Source organism: Ylistrum balloti, unplaced genomic scaffold (assembly GCF_031769215.1).
Source record: "Ylistrum balloti isolate Yb309-2 unplaced genomic scaffold, AGI_CSIRO_Ybal_v1 Utg369752, whole genome shotgun sequence".
Classification (NCBI taxonomy): domain Eukaryota; kingdom Metazoa; phylum Mollusca; class Bivalvia; order Pectinida; family Pectinidae; genus Ylistrum; species Ylistrum balloti.
Window position 1 is genome coordinate 1,148,520 of NW_026781955.1, and position 14,037 is coordinate 1,162,556.

General features: G+C 38.2%; 1 protein-coding gene across 1 annotated transcript; it reads right to left on the reverse strand.

The window, feature by feature from the left end:
• Positions 1-13,452, reverse strand: LOC132543316 (chitin synthase chs-2-like). The gene is made up of 15 exons (XM_060206805.1): positions 13,256-13,452; positions 12,616-12,727; positions 11,516-11,860; positions 10,972-11,027; positions 10,635-10,812; positions 9,333-9,482; positions 7,449-8,713; positions 6,852-7,085; positions 6,507-6,586; positions 6,099-6,201; positions 5,152-5,305; positions 4,654-4,869; positions 3,854-3,989; positions 3,229-3,429; positions 1-1,967 (listed from the first exon to the last, which is right to left on the reverse strand). The coding sequence occupies exons 1-15, from the start codon at positions 13,450-13,452 to the stop codon at positions 1-3; spliced, it is 5,394 nt and encodes a 1,797-aa protein (XP_060062788.1).
• Positions 13,453-14,037: the final 585 nt, after the last annotated feature.

Below are 14,037 nucleotides of genomic sequence, written 5' to 3' on the forward strand. Positions count from 1 at the left end.
TTACACACTTTCTGACATTTCCACAGCCCTGTGTATGTTGCTAAGAGAGTCATCAGTTGCCTGTGTTTCTCCACTTCTTTCGCGTTTCAACTGATTCCTAAAGCGTCGCTCAAACGCCCTCCTCAACGTGCGACCTGTGGAGAATCCACGTTTGTTGAAGATTGCACTATTTCTTCTGCGGAGGTTAGCTTTCTTATTTGGACAGTCTTGTGAGTGATAAGAAGGTGGATGTGCTGTACTAGAGGCGCTAGATAACGTATCAGTATACATATTAGATGACATCTCGTCGTCGTCATCGACATCTTCTTCCTCGTAATCTGCAATGGGATCGTCGTAATCGGGTTCTGGTTCGTTTTCAATGTTGATGACTCGTTGAAGCTCCATGGTTTTCATGATGATTTCTTGAATTTTATATTTCTCTGTAAACTTTTTACCGCATGACACGTCAGTTATGGAAAGAACATGAAGGATGGTCCCCCAGCGATGAGAAAGCATACCAATAAATTGAAAAACCAAAATAGTGCCAAATAATCCAAGGAAAAACATACCGAGAGGTTCAAATGTTAAATCCTTTTTCAAAGGATCGTAATGGGGAATTTTAATGAAAAGTGCAGTGTCCTTAAACTCGTCTTGTAACAGCTGCAACTGCATTGTCAGTGCAATCCATAGAGCACTTGTCATGAAAAACCCAAACACAACATTATTCCGGAGGTTCTTTAGGTCAGCTGCGACTTTTTCTTGGTGAATTTTGTCCTCTACAATGGGATGAAGATATCTCTTTAGAAGTTGTCCCCAAAACAACATTTCTCGCTGGTCCATCCTCTTTATTGGCCCCTCCCCACACACAGAGTCCTGCAGCCATCCAGGATTCTCTGGGTCCTCATTTTTCATCCACAATGGAGTTTTATCTGTAACATCCGGTTTTGACATGAATGTTTCTGGCTTATGGCTTTGTCGTTCGTTCGAGCTTTCGTGTTTAAGCACCTTGGTGTCTGCTTTACAGGCATCTGTCATCGCTGAGAACGGCCGAGACCTCGGTGGCATTTTTGTATCACGGCTTTGTCGTAACTCGAATACGAGTTCTTCCAGAAGTTCGTCGGTTTTGGATTTAGTATCCAGTTTAGGCACTAGAGTTGCTTGGCGTAATTGTCGAAACATATCTGCTGTTTCATTCAAAAAACTATCTAGACCTAGCCAACCTAGGATACCTTTCCTTTGACGTTTCAGTCTTTTTTCCTCCAAAGCTTTCTTCTCCTCTAGCACTTCCTCTTTAGACTTCCGCATCGGAAGTTCTCTTGTTCCCCAGGAAACTATGTGCAGATTGCATAGGTAATATATAGTAAGCACTAGGTATCCCGTTGGTATGCATATGAAATATAACGCACCAGGGATGACGCAAGCGAATTCCTCCGGATGCATTAAGGCTGCAACGAAGAAAATGATGACAAGAATCAGAAGAAAGACGACGTTCGGACTGGTCAACGATCCATCTATGGCTGTCCCAATGGTCCCTATCAACACAATAGTCATAATTATAGCATAACACGCGCTCATTATTGTTGCTATGGTAACTTGTGTGGTTGGCTTGGCGTATATGCATAGTACAATGAATGCGATTGGAGGGATCAAAGACAGTGCGTACGATTGGACGACACTTGTCTTGAAAACGACTGAGAACGCCCCTGCCATCATCAAAAGCACGGTGGCAGGTCCTAACAAGGTGGAGACAAGAAGAAAAAACTGGTAGAGAACATAAGGCGTGCTGATGTTATCGTTCAACCTGACTGTGTTCTTCCAGTCGCCGAGTAGGTCGATGACATTTGCCAGAGTTGATGGTCCCCACCTACGTCGCTGATTAAAGAATTCTGAAAATGTCTCAGGCGCGTGAGTCAATGCATCTGCAGCTGCGCAGTAGTCGATTCGATAGCCTTGTTGGAGCAGGAGAGTACTTAGCCAACGATCCTCGCCTACAACAGGATGGGTAGTACATCATTGGTATAATACAGATTTAGTTGATTCCTTCCTAATCTAATCAATACACTATAATGAGTATTGTTCAATTTCCTTTATAACTTTTCATATGTTAATAGGGTCGGACAACAGGCTAGGCTTATATTAAGCCTTTTGAAATCTAGATCATGAATATAACACATAATCCTCATTAACATTATAGCGATCCAATATTTTAAAGCAGACGAGGGGAAGTAACTCAAATTTGTTATGGAATATAAATGACTTGTTAAATTAGTATATCTGAAGTATGTTTTGAACATAATTATGCAGATAATACGAATTTATTGATAGTTTATTGAACATTGATTCAGGTATAAAAGTCCCTGTGTATACACACCTTGACCATCCACCCATTCGGTAGGTATACAACTATGTATTTTTATGGTTAATTATAATCTAGTTTTTCCAGATGTAAATTGTTATTTTTATCTATATCGGAGTTGGTCCTCTTACTACAGCATATAGTAAGTTAAATATAAGTATATATATATATATATATATTTGTGTGTGTGTGTGTGTGTGTGTGTGTGTGTGTGTGTGTGTGTTAAAAACAATGAAAATCGGTCAAGCAACTCTCTAGGTTACAGCGCACGTGGTCCGTGTTGCATTTTTATATTGCGTTACGATGTTTTTCGGGAAAAACACAAAACGAAAAAAAATTTCAAAGTTTACTCTGCGTTTCTTTATCCCTTGAGTATATATACAATAGTATACACTACATAATGCCTACCTAGTCCAGTCAGAGTTGAAATGCACTCTTAATAAGGATTGTTTCCATCAGGTTACATTTTGGAAATCTTTACAAAAATAAAGTACGAGGAAAGTCACACATCAAATTTATTGGTTTATTGAATGTACACAGTTGCGTTATGCAAGAGAGTAATATTAATATGTTTCACAACCATTCAGAAGAGTTTCCGAGTCAAAATGGCGATGATCTATTGGTGTTCCTATTTGTGATATGCTATGAATCAGTTGTTCTCTATGGTCATTATATAGTGGACATTCAAATAGAAAGTGTTACACTTTTTCATTAATACATCTACAGGCTGCTGATTATTGTTTTCATATATACTTGTTAACGATACTATAGGTTTACCCTAATCCCAATAGACTTCTCATTCCCTTATTCAGACAAGGCTACCTTGCTTTCTCTATACAACATTAATTCTCAACATGATCACTATTTACCTTTTTTATAATAACCCCCATTACCTTGATCATACTGGACGTACTGGCCCGCTTCTGTCGTACGTATGGCGTAAGTCCGTGCGACATTATCATCCATGAGTGCTGACCCCCGAAACAAGCTGAAGCACCCTGGGGCACACAGGACACATCCAAATACATGCTCGGTGGCTTTCTGTAGCCAGTGGCCAATCGCGTACTCAAATTCCTGATACCACATAATGGGACCTTTGAGAGAGATCAAACAGGAATAAGGGTTATTTCTTTTGAACACGTGTCAATTAAGTGAAGTAATGTATTAGATTATGTCAACCCGGTATAATGCCATCAAGCGTTGTCAGTATATGCAAAATTGCTTTTACTATTAATCAGAAAGCGGCAGATTGTACAAAAGACGCAAAGGTGAATGGCACCACTCAGTATAAATCTAAGCATTAGAATCGCAGTTCAGTCAGAACTGAAGTAAGCCATATTATTCTGTTTCTTGATCCGAACTCGCCATTGATGCTGGTTAAATGATCTTATTTCAAAACACAGCCTTTTTCTTCAACAAATATTTTTTCGGTAGAGATACATGAGCGGATAATCACCTAGCAACAACGAGTTCTTTTTAAGTTAAATGAATATGAAGCTTGCAACAATAAAAAATTACCAGATCCAACCGGATGTATGCGCCCACATGCTGCGCCAACTTTTTTGTTTTTCTTCAGTCTGTCCACCAGTAGTCGCACAGCGTCTGGTTTGAAATCTACGTCACCGTCCAGAGTCAAAATGAAAGTATTTTCTGCCTGAAAAAAAATGACAACAAAATCATAATCCAACTCAAATTCAATTCGATAAGATCAGAAAAAAAAGATAAATGGAACGATTTACACAAATACTCCTGAAAAAGTACAAGGAGAATAAGATAAATTGTTACGAAAGGGGAAACATCCTCATCGCAGACAAACGCCATGTAAATCAAGATGAACGAAAATATGTTTTGAATGAGCACCTCTATGCTTTGGTTATTTTTTTTATATAAGTAGATCCCCTCATTATCTAGGATTTTGTTTTGATTCTAAAAAGCAGCGTGTTCCGCTCACTCGAGCATTAAATCAAATTTTTATTCATTTATTGATAAAAGTTTGGACATGCCTGGAAAATTCATTTTCAGTATTGCACACTTGGCTGTCACATGTTCAAATAGTGACAATTAGAGTTGTTTTTTCATCACTGTCCTAACTCTTTTTTTGTTAGCTTGACATTAATTGATTGAGATATACAAAAGGGATGCCAACAATGAATATGAAGACAGATTTGTTATCATTTTGTGTGTATATCACGTTAAATTTCAAAAAAATATATATTTTTTTTACTTTTTTTAGAAACACATACTAAAGCATCGTGATTGTCGAGAATCTATTTTTGTTTATGAGTCAATGTATATGTTTATATCATATATCAGAATACCTGGGTATGGACCTCGTCGCTGACGTAGTTGAATATGACACTGCGCGTAAAATGTGACGATTGTCGACGTTGTCGAAGCTGTGTTTCTGTAAGTTTGACGCGATGAGTGTTGGAGTCGTTGTCTGGTGTACTCGTTGACCCCAAGACATCACGATGAATTAGGTTTTCAGGTTGTGCTAGGATCCGATATCCAAGTAAATAATACATGTACATTACCTAATGGAATAGATAAATACATATATAACCTCTGTATTCGCCATTTATGAAAATCAGATTGATTTATTCTGTTGTGTTCAGCGAGAAACTTTTAAGTCTCATTTTGTAAACCTAACTGAAATTTTCATCAATATCTGCATATTGTAGACAGCAGACAGCCGATTGTTCTAAACAATCTGAAATCACATACATAAATCCTCCTACCGTTTCGATAGTCATTTAAAGAAAAACTAATAATTTCCTAAGCGGTAAGCTATTGTACACGTGCATGGTATTTCTTACCTGTGACCAGCGTTTCTTGTGGCGTATCTTGTGTTTATCCTTCAGATGGACGACGAGGCGGGTGCCTCCAGGTAAACGCCAAGTCATCCGTCCTCCATAAGGGGTCGGTGTGCGCACAGGCGGGGCCAGGGTCATTTGACGCTCGTGGACGGAACTGGGAGACACAAAATAACGTATACCATTCAGACCTCAATCAACAGTGTGCGTATACTTATTATTTTCTATTTATACTAATTCTAATAGTCATTTTATATCATTCTCCAGGATAATGTAAGATAATTAATTTTGGGACAAATTTATTTTCATTGATTTTGTGGGTGCTCTTAACCCACGAATTAATATATCCACGAACAGTTATAATTAGTTTAAGCTGATGTATTAGTTATATTCATCCACACAATCAAGTGTTCATGAAACAATATCTTTTGTAGAACCACGAAAATTACGCCCCGTTTAAGCTTTTGATTTAAACTATCAAGTAGAGAATTGATTTAGGAAGGAAGTTTAGTTTATCGGATATCTCCACAATACGAGCAAAGGAAATGTCTCGCAAAGCCGCTCTTTAAACGATGGTCAAGGTGTGTAAATAAAGTACAGTCGAACCTCATTATTTCGACGTGTGAAATTTGGCCAGGAACGACGAAAATTTCGAATTAAAAAGGATTTTAGAGTTATATGAATTTGATAAAAAGGAGGTTCGAATGTATATTTAAACATGCAACATCCTTATTTTAAAAAACACACCAAAAAGTATATGGTACATATCTGGAATTCCAATTATGCTTCTGAAAACAAGAACAAAAACCTAGTGAGGCAAATCTGCCATCAGCCATCAGCAACTTCCGTTAGTACGTGACAATTTGCTATCAATAAGAAACTTGTTTTTAGTACAAAAAATCAAACAAGTTTTAGGGTGTACATTTAAAGGTGTATGTTTTCACACTAACCTGATAGCGTCATCAATACAATCCATGAGCTCCGCTACAAAGCTGTTCGGTATTAGTTTGTCGTCATCAGAGAGCTCCATTGCGTCATCGAAAAACACATGTGCTGTAAGATTGTACAAAAGACACAAGTCAATAGCACATTTTTAGATACAACAGAGCCAAACAATGAATTAAGTTGCATCATCCATCCGTTTCGTCCTCTTAGGACTTGTCAGTGATGTTAATGGTCTCCTGTTTGACTGAGTAAAATCAAAAGTGACCGAAAAATATGTATCGAAATTGTGATAAGCAAAACAAACAAACAAAAAACAAAACAAAAACAAACAAAAAAAAAAAAAAACCCAAACAAAAAACAGTTGTATGAAATGGTGTGATGATTCGACACCTACAATACAATTAACAGCTTACCCTCAAATTCATAGTAATCCGGATCTCTTATCCCGTAAAATTTTTGAGCCAGGAAACGCGCACTGTGGTCAATATCCATCCTAAAAACCAAGCAATTAATTCGTTGTTAACTAACAATTGCTATTACCGACGAAATCCGCCGCTGTTTCAGCATTAGAGAATCAATGATGACCTTTCTGTTTAAAGACTACAGAGACTATAAAGAGTCTGAGAAACTCATTGAGGTTTCCTTCTTGGATGTTTTATAAACGTTAAAGGACCTTAAAACAGTTTGATAAGAATTGTCTTGACTCTAGGATGAATCTATATCAATGATACTTTGATTTATCAGTACAGCACATTTACCTAAATAAAGATTTCAGAAGCTGTGTCATTTCACACCGCGTTTCGTGCCACATAGTTGCGCATGCGTATATTTGTGGCACAACATCGTCAGCCCTATGAACTTCCTCGTCATCAGTTAGTGTGGACGCGTCATCATCAGAACTGAAAAGCGCAGAGTCGCGATCATTGGTTCGCCGACGTAGTATCAGCGACTGGTCGGTGAGAATGCCACATCGGATTGGCATTACAAACAGCCTGTAACAGAAACGAGATTTAAAGGAGAAAAATATCAACACAAGATAAGTCACTTCCCGTAAATTCATATATTTTCTTAGGGCTCAATTTTCAAAAAATTGCTTTATCGTATTGATTTCTTGAATAGATATAGCTCAATAATTCTATCAGCACAAACTCGTGGATTAAGTGTACCCAAGAAATCAATAAAAAAAACCCCACGAAAATTGATGATTTTACTGTTCAGAAGTCCAATCATTTTGTAAATTATGCAGGTTTTCTCATTGTATGATATAAATATTCCTTTGAAATGACATATAAAGGATGTATAATAGCTTAGTAAGAGCTTAGATGCTTAATATAAATATAGATTAAAAACCAAACCTGTCTATCTTGGCCATCCTGCCATTGCGGGGGAACCAGATGTGTGACGTCAGAATGATTTGTGACACCCAGAGAACTCCTAGCCACAACAGGTGGAACATTCGGATTTCTCCGGCCATTTCCGGACACAACCATATATACAGATAGGAGGGGATGAATTTGGAATAGCATTGGACGATGATGATTCCAAGTGTTAAAGGTGTTGCCAAGAACAAAGGCAATGCGAACCCTATAACCTGCATACATAGTTTACAAGCAAGACTGCCAAAGTAAGACAACACTGCGCTGCACAAGAGCTGAAGATACAGCGGGCCGTAACGTTCAAAGTTCCTCTTAACAGATTCCGGAAGTTGTAAATTGTAGTTGACGTCGCTACTTCCGTTGATGGTTGGAGAAGGATTTTCAATAGATGGTGAGGTCGATGGTACAGGGAGAGGTCTCGGACGAAATTTTGGTGTTCGACTTTTCAGGTTTGCATTTGTCAAATTGAGAACAGCACTCACACCGTTTAAACCGATCTGATCAGATATTGCTCTTTTCACAAGAGGAATTTTACGGCTCCCTCCCACAGGCGGCGCTCTTATCGGTGGTTTCGACGTTACAGTCACACCAGAGGCGACTGCTGCTACTGTCGTAGTGTGCCCTATCCTTGTGCCACTTGGATTTGATCCGGAAGTGGAAAATTCTATATTGAATGAAAAGCCCGGAAGTAAAAGAGCAGCGAACAGTAGCGTCCAGCCAGTCTTCCAAATTCCAACAAAAATGTACAGTCTTTCCCGGACAGAATTTAGTCGCCGTTTCCATTGAAGAAATGGTATATTTAACGTGCAAATTGATAAATCACTTTCTACAAAATTTTCCCAATATGATACGGAAATGAATACCAAAGCCACGGGTATTTCCCACATATAGCGATTTTCAAACATAGGTGCAGGCCTTCCTACCGTATGTAGAATATCTGGGTCATAAATAACGTCTCTTTGAAGTTGGTCCCTTTCTGCTTCTTTTAAAGGGTTACTAAACATAGTAGATGCTGCGAGATTGCACAACTGTATAACGAAAGCGAGGCCGTTGATAAAGGTCAAAGTTAATCTCTTCACGGTTGGTCTTGATTTGTCCGTTGCTATGGTAATTGTTTTTAAAAATGCAGGAACTGTACAAATTCCACAGAATTGAAGTAATCCTCGAGCCATGTCCATCCTTGGAAGGATGTGAAATACCATGAGACACAGTCCAAAAGAGTGAAGGAGCTCCATAAACAAAGTCTGGCAACATAAACAGGTTAAAAGGATGAGAAATCAAGCCGTTTTACAGATTTGTTAATTCACAGCTAAATATGATTCAATTTCATGTTCTAATTATGAATATATGACCAATTGGTTTGTTAGGCTACTTCATCTTGATTAATAAAGTAAGTTTAGTTGCGTTTTCCCTCCAATGAACAATCAGAGATATACTGCAAAATTATGTATATTTTTGAGGCTATAATTTTGATGAGTTATTGATTTTGGGGGGTTGGTGGTGTTTGTTTGTTTGTTTGTTTTGGTTTTGGTTTTTTGTTTTTTTTTGTTTTGTTTTTTGTGTGTGCGTTTTATTCTATCTTGCTTTAGTTGACTCTTTAATTCGTGGATAAATAAAACTCTAAAATCAACTAATAAATAAATATTGTTTCTAACGAGTTCGCTGTTTACGTTTAACGATAAAAACGAAATAAATCAAAATAAAAGACCAGAAAACTAATGGTTTGCTAGTATAGCTACTTCCGTTTTAATTTAAATGACCTTAAAAATGAAAAGACAATAAGTTCTTTGTAAAAAGTTATATGGTAAGTCAAGTGTATGATATGAACTGCGAGGTACTTTATTTTATGCATTAAATACTTACAATGACGATAGTTTTAAAGGATGGCCAAGCGTTACTGCCAAACAGTGACTTTGCTGAAAAGCTGAACATCCATATGATGTAAGGGAAACAGATCGTAATGACTAGCATAGTGTTTGTGGGGCTATTCGACTCTCTCAGTGCCTTCTTGTCCTGTAAACACGCATATAACACAAAAATGGAATACTGTATAAGTCATATATTTTCGCGGATTTCAATTTTCGTGATTAATAAAAAAGAAACTACAATTTCCTTGACCATTGATATTATGGATAAATAAAGTTGAATTAATCACTATAAGTTCGTGGACAAATAAATTCGTGGAGTGCCCGCGAAACAATGAAAGTAATTCGCTCACGAAAATTAATGCAGTATCATGCGGAATATTTTGATATCACTGGAAAATTTCAAAATAAAATAACTTTGATAGAACTATCATACTTATCTCTGGCGATACATTTTTTATCGCTTGTGTATCTAAGTACCCAAGAATATATTGTAAAAATCGTATTACGAAGTTTATTTGAATTCAGATATGACGGTAAATTCATTTTGAAGCTAATACGTTTCCACTAGAACCCTCAATTGCTGTTTTTTATACTTGTATAATAATTTGATTAATTTCTAATGATGTTGACGACATAATTCATAATGAAACGTGATAGGATCTGTCAGATGCTGTTCTTTAACACCTAACCGGAATTATTCTCAGACAAAATATATTTATTCATTTTATTATGTATGCCATCAGTTAATATTGTTGACTACAGCTGTCCAAACATTGAAAACCTTGTACATGAAAGGATCGCGAACCTTTGTACAGAAATGGATTGCGAACCTTTGTAAAGGAATGGATCGCGAACCGTTGTACATTAAATGATCGCGAACCTTTGTACAGAAATGGATAGCGAACCGTTGTACGTTAATTGATCGCGAACCTTTATACAGGAATGGATCGAGAACCATTGTACAGAAATAGATCGCTAACCGTTGTACATTAATTGATTGCGAACCTTTATACAAGAATGGATCGCGAACCTTTGTACAGGAATGGATCGCGTACTTTGTACAGGAATGGTTCGCGAACCTTTGTACAGAAATGGATCGCGAACCTTTGTACAGAAATGGATCGCGAACCATTGTACATTAATTGATCACGAACCTTGTACATGAATGGATCGCGAACCATTGTACATTAACTGATCGCGAACCTTTGTATATGAATGGATGAAATTAAATATAAATAGGAGAATGATAGAACAAGAAATGTACCTTCTATTATATGTGAAATCTGCAACAATTTACCTTGAGAATACTTGACGACATGAGAAGAATACAAAGTTTACTGACGACGGCTGATCCCAGAACCACACAAAAGAACAAGACATAACAGAAAATCTTAAATGCTCGCAGAAATGGCCGGAAGGTATCGCTGGTTGACACGCGCTCACGCGGGATCATCTGAAATCTATCCCACAGACGCCTGTAAAAATGTGAAAGAGGATACTTCAGAACAATGCTGGTGTCTGTGAATAATACAGTTGTATCACAACTAAAACAGCGGATTGTCCCGTAGTCCATGAACGATAAAGTACCAAACTTCTCTTGCCGAAAAGAGAAAAAGAAAGAATTGAGTACTCACATGTCCAATAGCGAGTCATCCTTTCTTGGCATCTTGATGCGGACGTGACTACTTTTCTGAAAAATAAAACAGATACATGTAAACACAAAAAAAACATTAGAAAGATCAATCACGTAATGCCACAATGTGATATCACGAACCTTTGTATCACACATCAAATATGGTTTTGTTTTGTAAGTACGTAAAAACGATTTGAATTTCTACAATAGTAAAATAAGGTTGATGTTTGTTTAGAAAGCTAATTAAAAATATCAGCAATTCTCTAGCAATTTTTTTACTTACTGTTAGAATTGCGTGTTTAAAAGTTTAACTTTCAGTCGGGACATTTCATGTTTTAGAGATTTTTTTAACCTCTCAGTTGGGACAATACGCGTTTTACTTTCCAGTTTAGAAAGAACACATAGTCTTCCTCACTTAGGCTGATAATCATCACTGAGCCCAATCACTGAGGCCAAAATTATCGGTAGTGTCAAGTGAGACATTTGGAAGAAAAGCAGGTTTTTATGGAAAAAAGAAAAACGATAGATTCTAAATTTCGTCTTACTTTTGAAAACACCGGTGGCGGTGTATTGCTGTAGACAGGTGTGGGTAAAGAGACATCTGAGGTCACGTGATCCTGTTGCTGCATCCATTCAGCCACTCTAGTGTGCGAGGATGCTGATGACGTCAAGGTATTGTTTTGTTTAGATGACGATGAATCGGCCGAGCGGACATCTACAATTGCCTCCAATATTGGTCTTCGTTTGGTATCAATTGACACTGATGTCGCATCGTCAAGATCAACGATATCGTTATCCATCATATACGACACATGCGCAGACGCCATCATCTGTTTTCTTTCGGCAACGATTTCCTGTAGAACGGGGCCATGCCAATGTCTAAGAAGAACCTAAAATATAAACCTTTGTATACATTCTGCAAGTTTCATATTCAAAGACAATGTCTGTAAATAGGGAAAGAAATCCCATAACAGATATTTGTGCCCATCGTCGCTTGATCTTTAATAGTTGTGTGTAAGTTTGGTTCCTTTGCCCTTTGGCTAGTGAAAAATTGTTGCAGTATTGGTGTCAACATCCAAGATGGCCTCCTCTCAGCCATTTTCCTAAGTTGATATAATGGCTGATTGATTGACCATTGCTTATGCCAACCCATTGACAGGATGACAATCTAATTGATATGACACCACCTTTTCCTTCTTTCTGATCTATCTGTTGTTATAATGACATCATGAACTTACCTTGTCCAGTCAATGCCCTACCTGTTGATATTGTGACATCATGAACTCACCTTGTCCCTGTCAATGCCCTACCCGTTGATATTATGACATCATCAACTCACCTTGTCCCTTTCAATGCCCTACACGTTGTTATCATGACATCATGAACTTACCTTGTCCCTGTCAATGCCCTACCCGTTGATATTATGACATCATCAACTTACCTTGTCCCTGTCAATGCCCTACCCGTTGTTATTATGACATCATGAACTCACCTTGTACCTGTCAATGCCCTACCCGTTGATATTATGACATCATGAACTCACCTTGTACCTGTCAATGCCCTACCCGTTGATATTATGACATCATGAACTCACCTTGTACCTGTCAATGCCCTACCCGTTGTTATTATGACATCATGAACTCACCTTGCCTTTCGCTATGGCGTATCCATTAATTCCAGCATCAGAAAGTATCCTCTCGCAAGCATCTTCTGATGACCCAACGGACACGTTCGGAGTAAAGGAAATGTCTCGAAATCTGGAAATAGTGACATAATGATATCAATTATAGTAGCTCCCTTTTCAAGAATACATTCCGGTCACGCAAAAAGTCACGAGGGACATTCAGCTAAAACACTGCATACATCAAGTCGCACGAGACAGATATACAACTGCCTTTCTTTCAATGCCTTGCCACGTTACACATTAGTAGACACGTGTGGATCAGATCACGTGGACACACACTTATTTCCGCTTCAAATATTTTATTGCAATGCTTGCCATTTACATCACACGTGCCATTGTTCTTCCCACAATTCCTTACATGAGAAATCGACTCACAGTCATTCTTACAATTCATCACTCGGGACATCGACTCCCACACTGCATCAGATGGGATTTCCACAATCCTTCCCACAATGCATTACACGTGATTTCAACTCAATGTCTTTTCCACAGTTATTCTTTCGGGATATCGACTCTAGTCCTTCCCACACGACAACGCACGGGAGTGCGGCCCACGACCAAAAATGCTTCTCATACTACATCACACGGGACAATGACTCACATGCCCTCCCACACTACATCATACGGGACAGCGGCCCACATGTCTTCCCACACTACATCACACAGGACAGCGGCCCGCATGTCTTCCCACACTACATCACACAGGACAGCGGCCCACATATCTTCCCACATTACATCACACGGGACAGCGGCCCACATATCTTCCCACATTACATCACACGGGACAGCGGCCCACATATCTTCCCACACTACAAGCACACGGGATAGATGCCCGCAGTTCTTCCCACATTACATCATGCGGGGCATTTCAGCTATTAATGACACCAAGCAAACCCTAAAAAACATTAATTCACCGTTCTATTTGAAATATAGTTCTTCTGACAAGTCTTGCATATCTACCCTCTGGTTGTTACCCCTCCGTATCCCTTCAATATCTACCGAGGATGTCAAGCGAACGAGCATATCCACGAATAAGGTGGTAGAGCACCATTTCAGCAAACAATACTAATATGATTACTGTCCACAATGTTTATTATAGCGCTACATACCTGACTTAATGTCTTCTGTATAATTATATTATGAAAAGTATATATCAGCTGTCGCTAGCTCGTGAAAGTGCAAACAATGAAGGGCAACAACGGTCACCTGGGTCGTCATCCACAAAACGATTTTAAAATTTAATCTGGTGACAGTAAATATTTTATTTTAGCGACATAAGAGCTGACATTGCAAACCGGGTTTACTTTTTTCTAAATAATGATCGTCGGATATTTAAAGTATTTAAAGTACTAAAAAGGAACGGGCCAGTCTTAGAAATAAGTT

Coding starts and splice junctions, on each gene's coding strand:
- LOC132543316 (XM_060206805.1), bottom strand. CDS start 13,452: ATGTGGGCCGCTGTCCCGTGTGATGTAATGTGGGAAGATATGTGGGCC. Junction 10,813..10,971: donor GATGACTCGCTATTGGACAT/GTGAGTACTCAA, acceptor ACATTTTTACAG/GCGTCTGTGGGATAGATTTC. Junction 1,968..3,228: donor GTACGTCCAGTATGATCAAG/GTAATGGGGGTT, acceptor ATCCTGTTGTAG/GCGAGGATCGTTGGCTAAGT.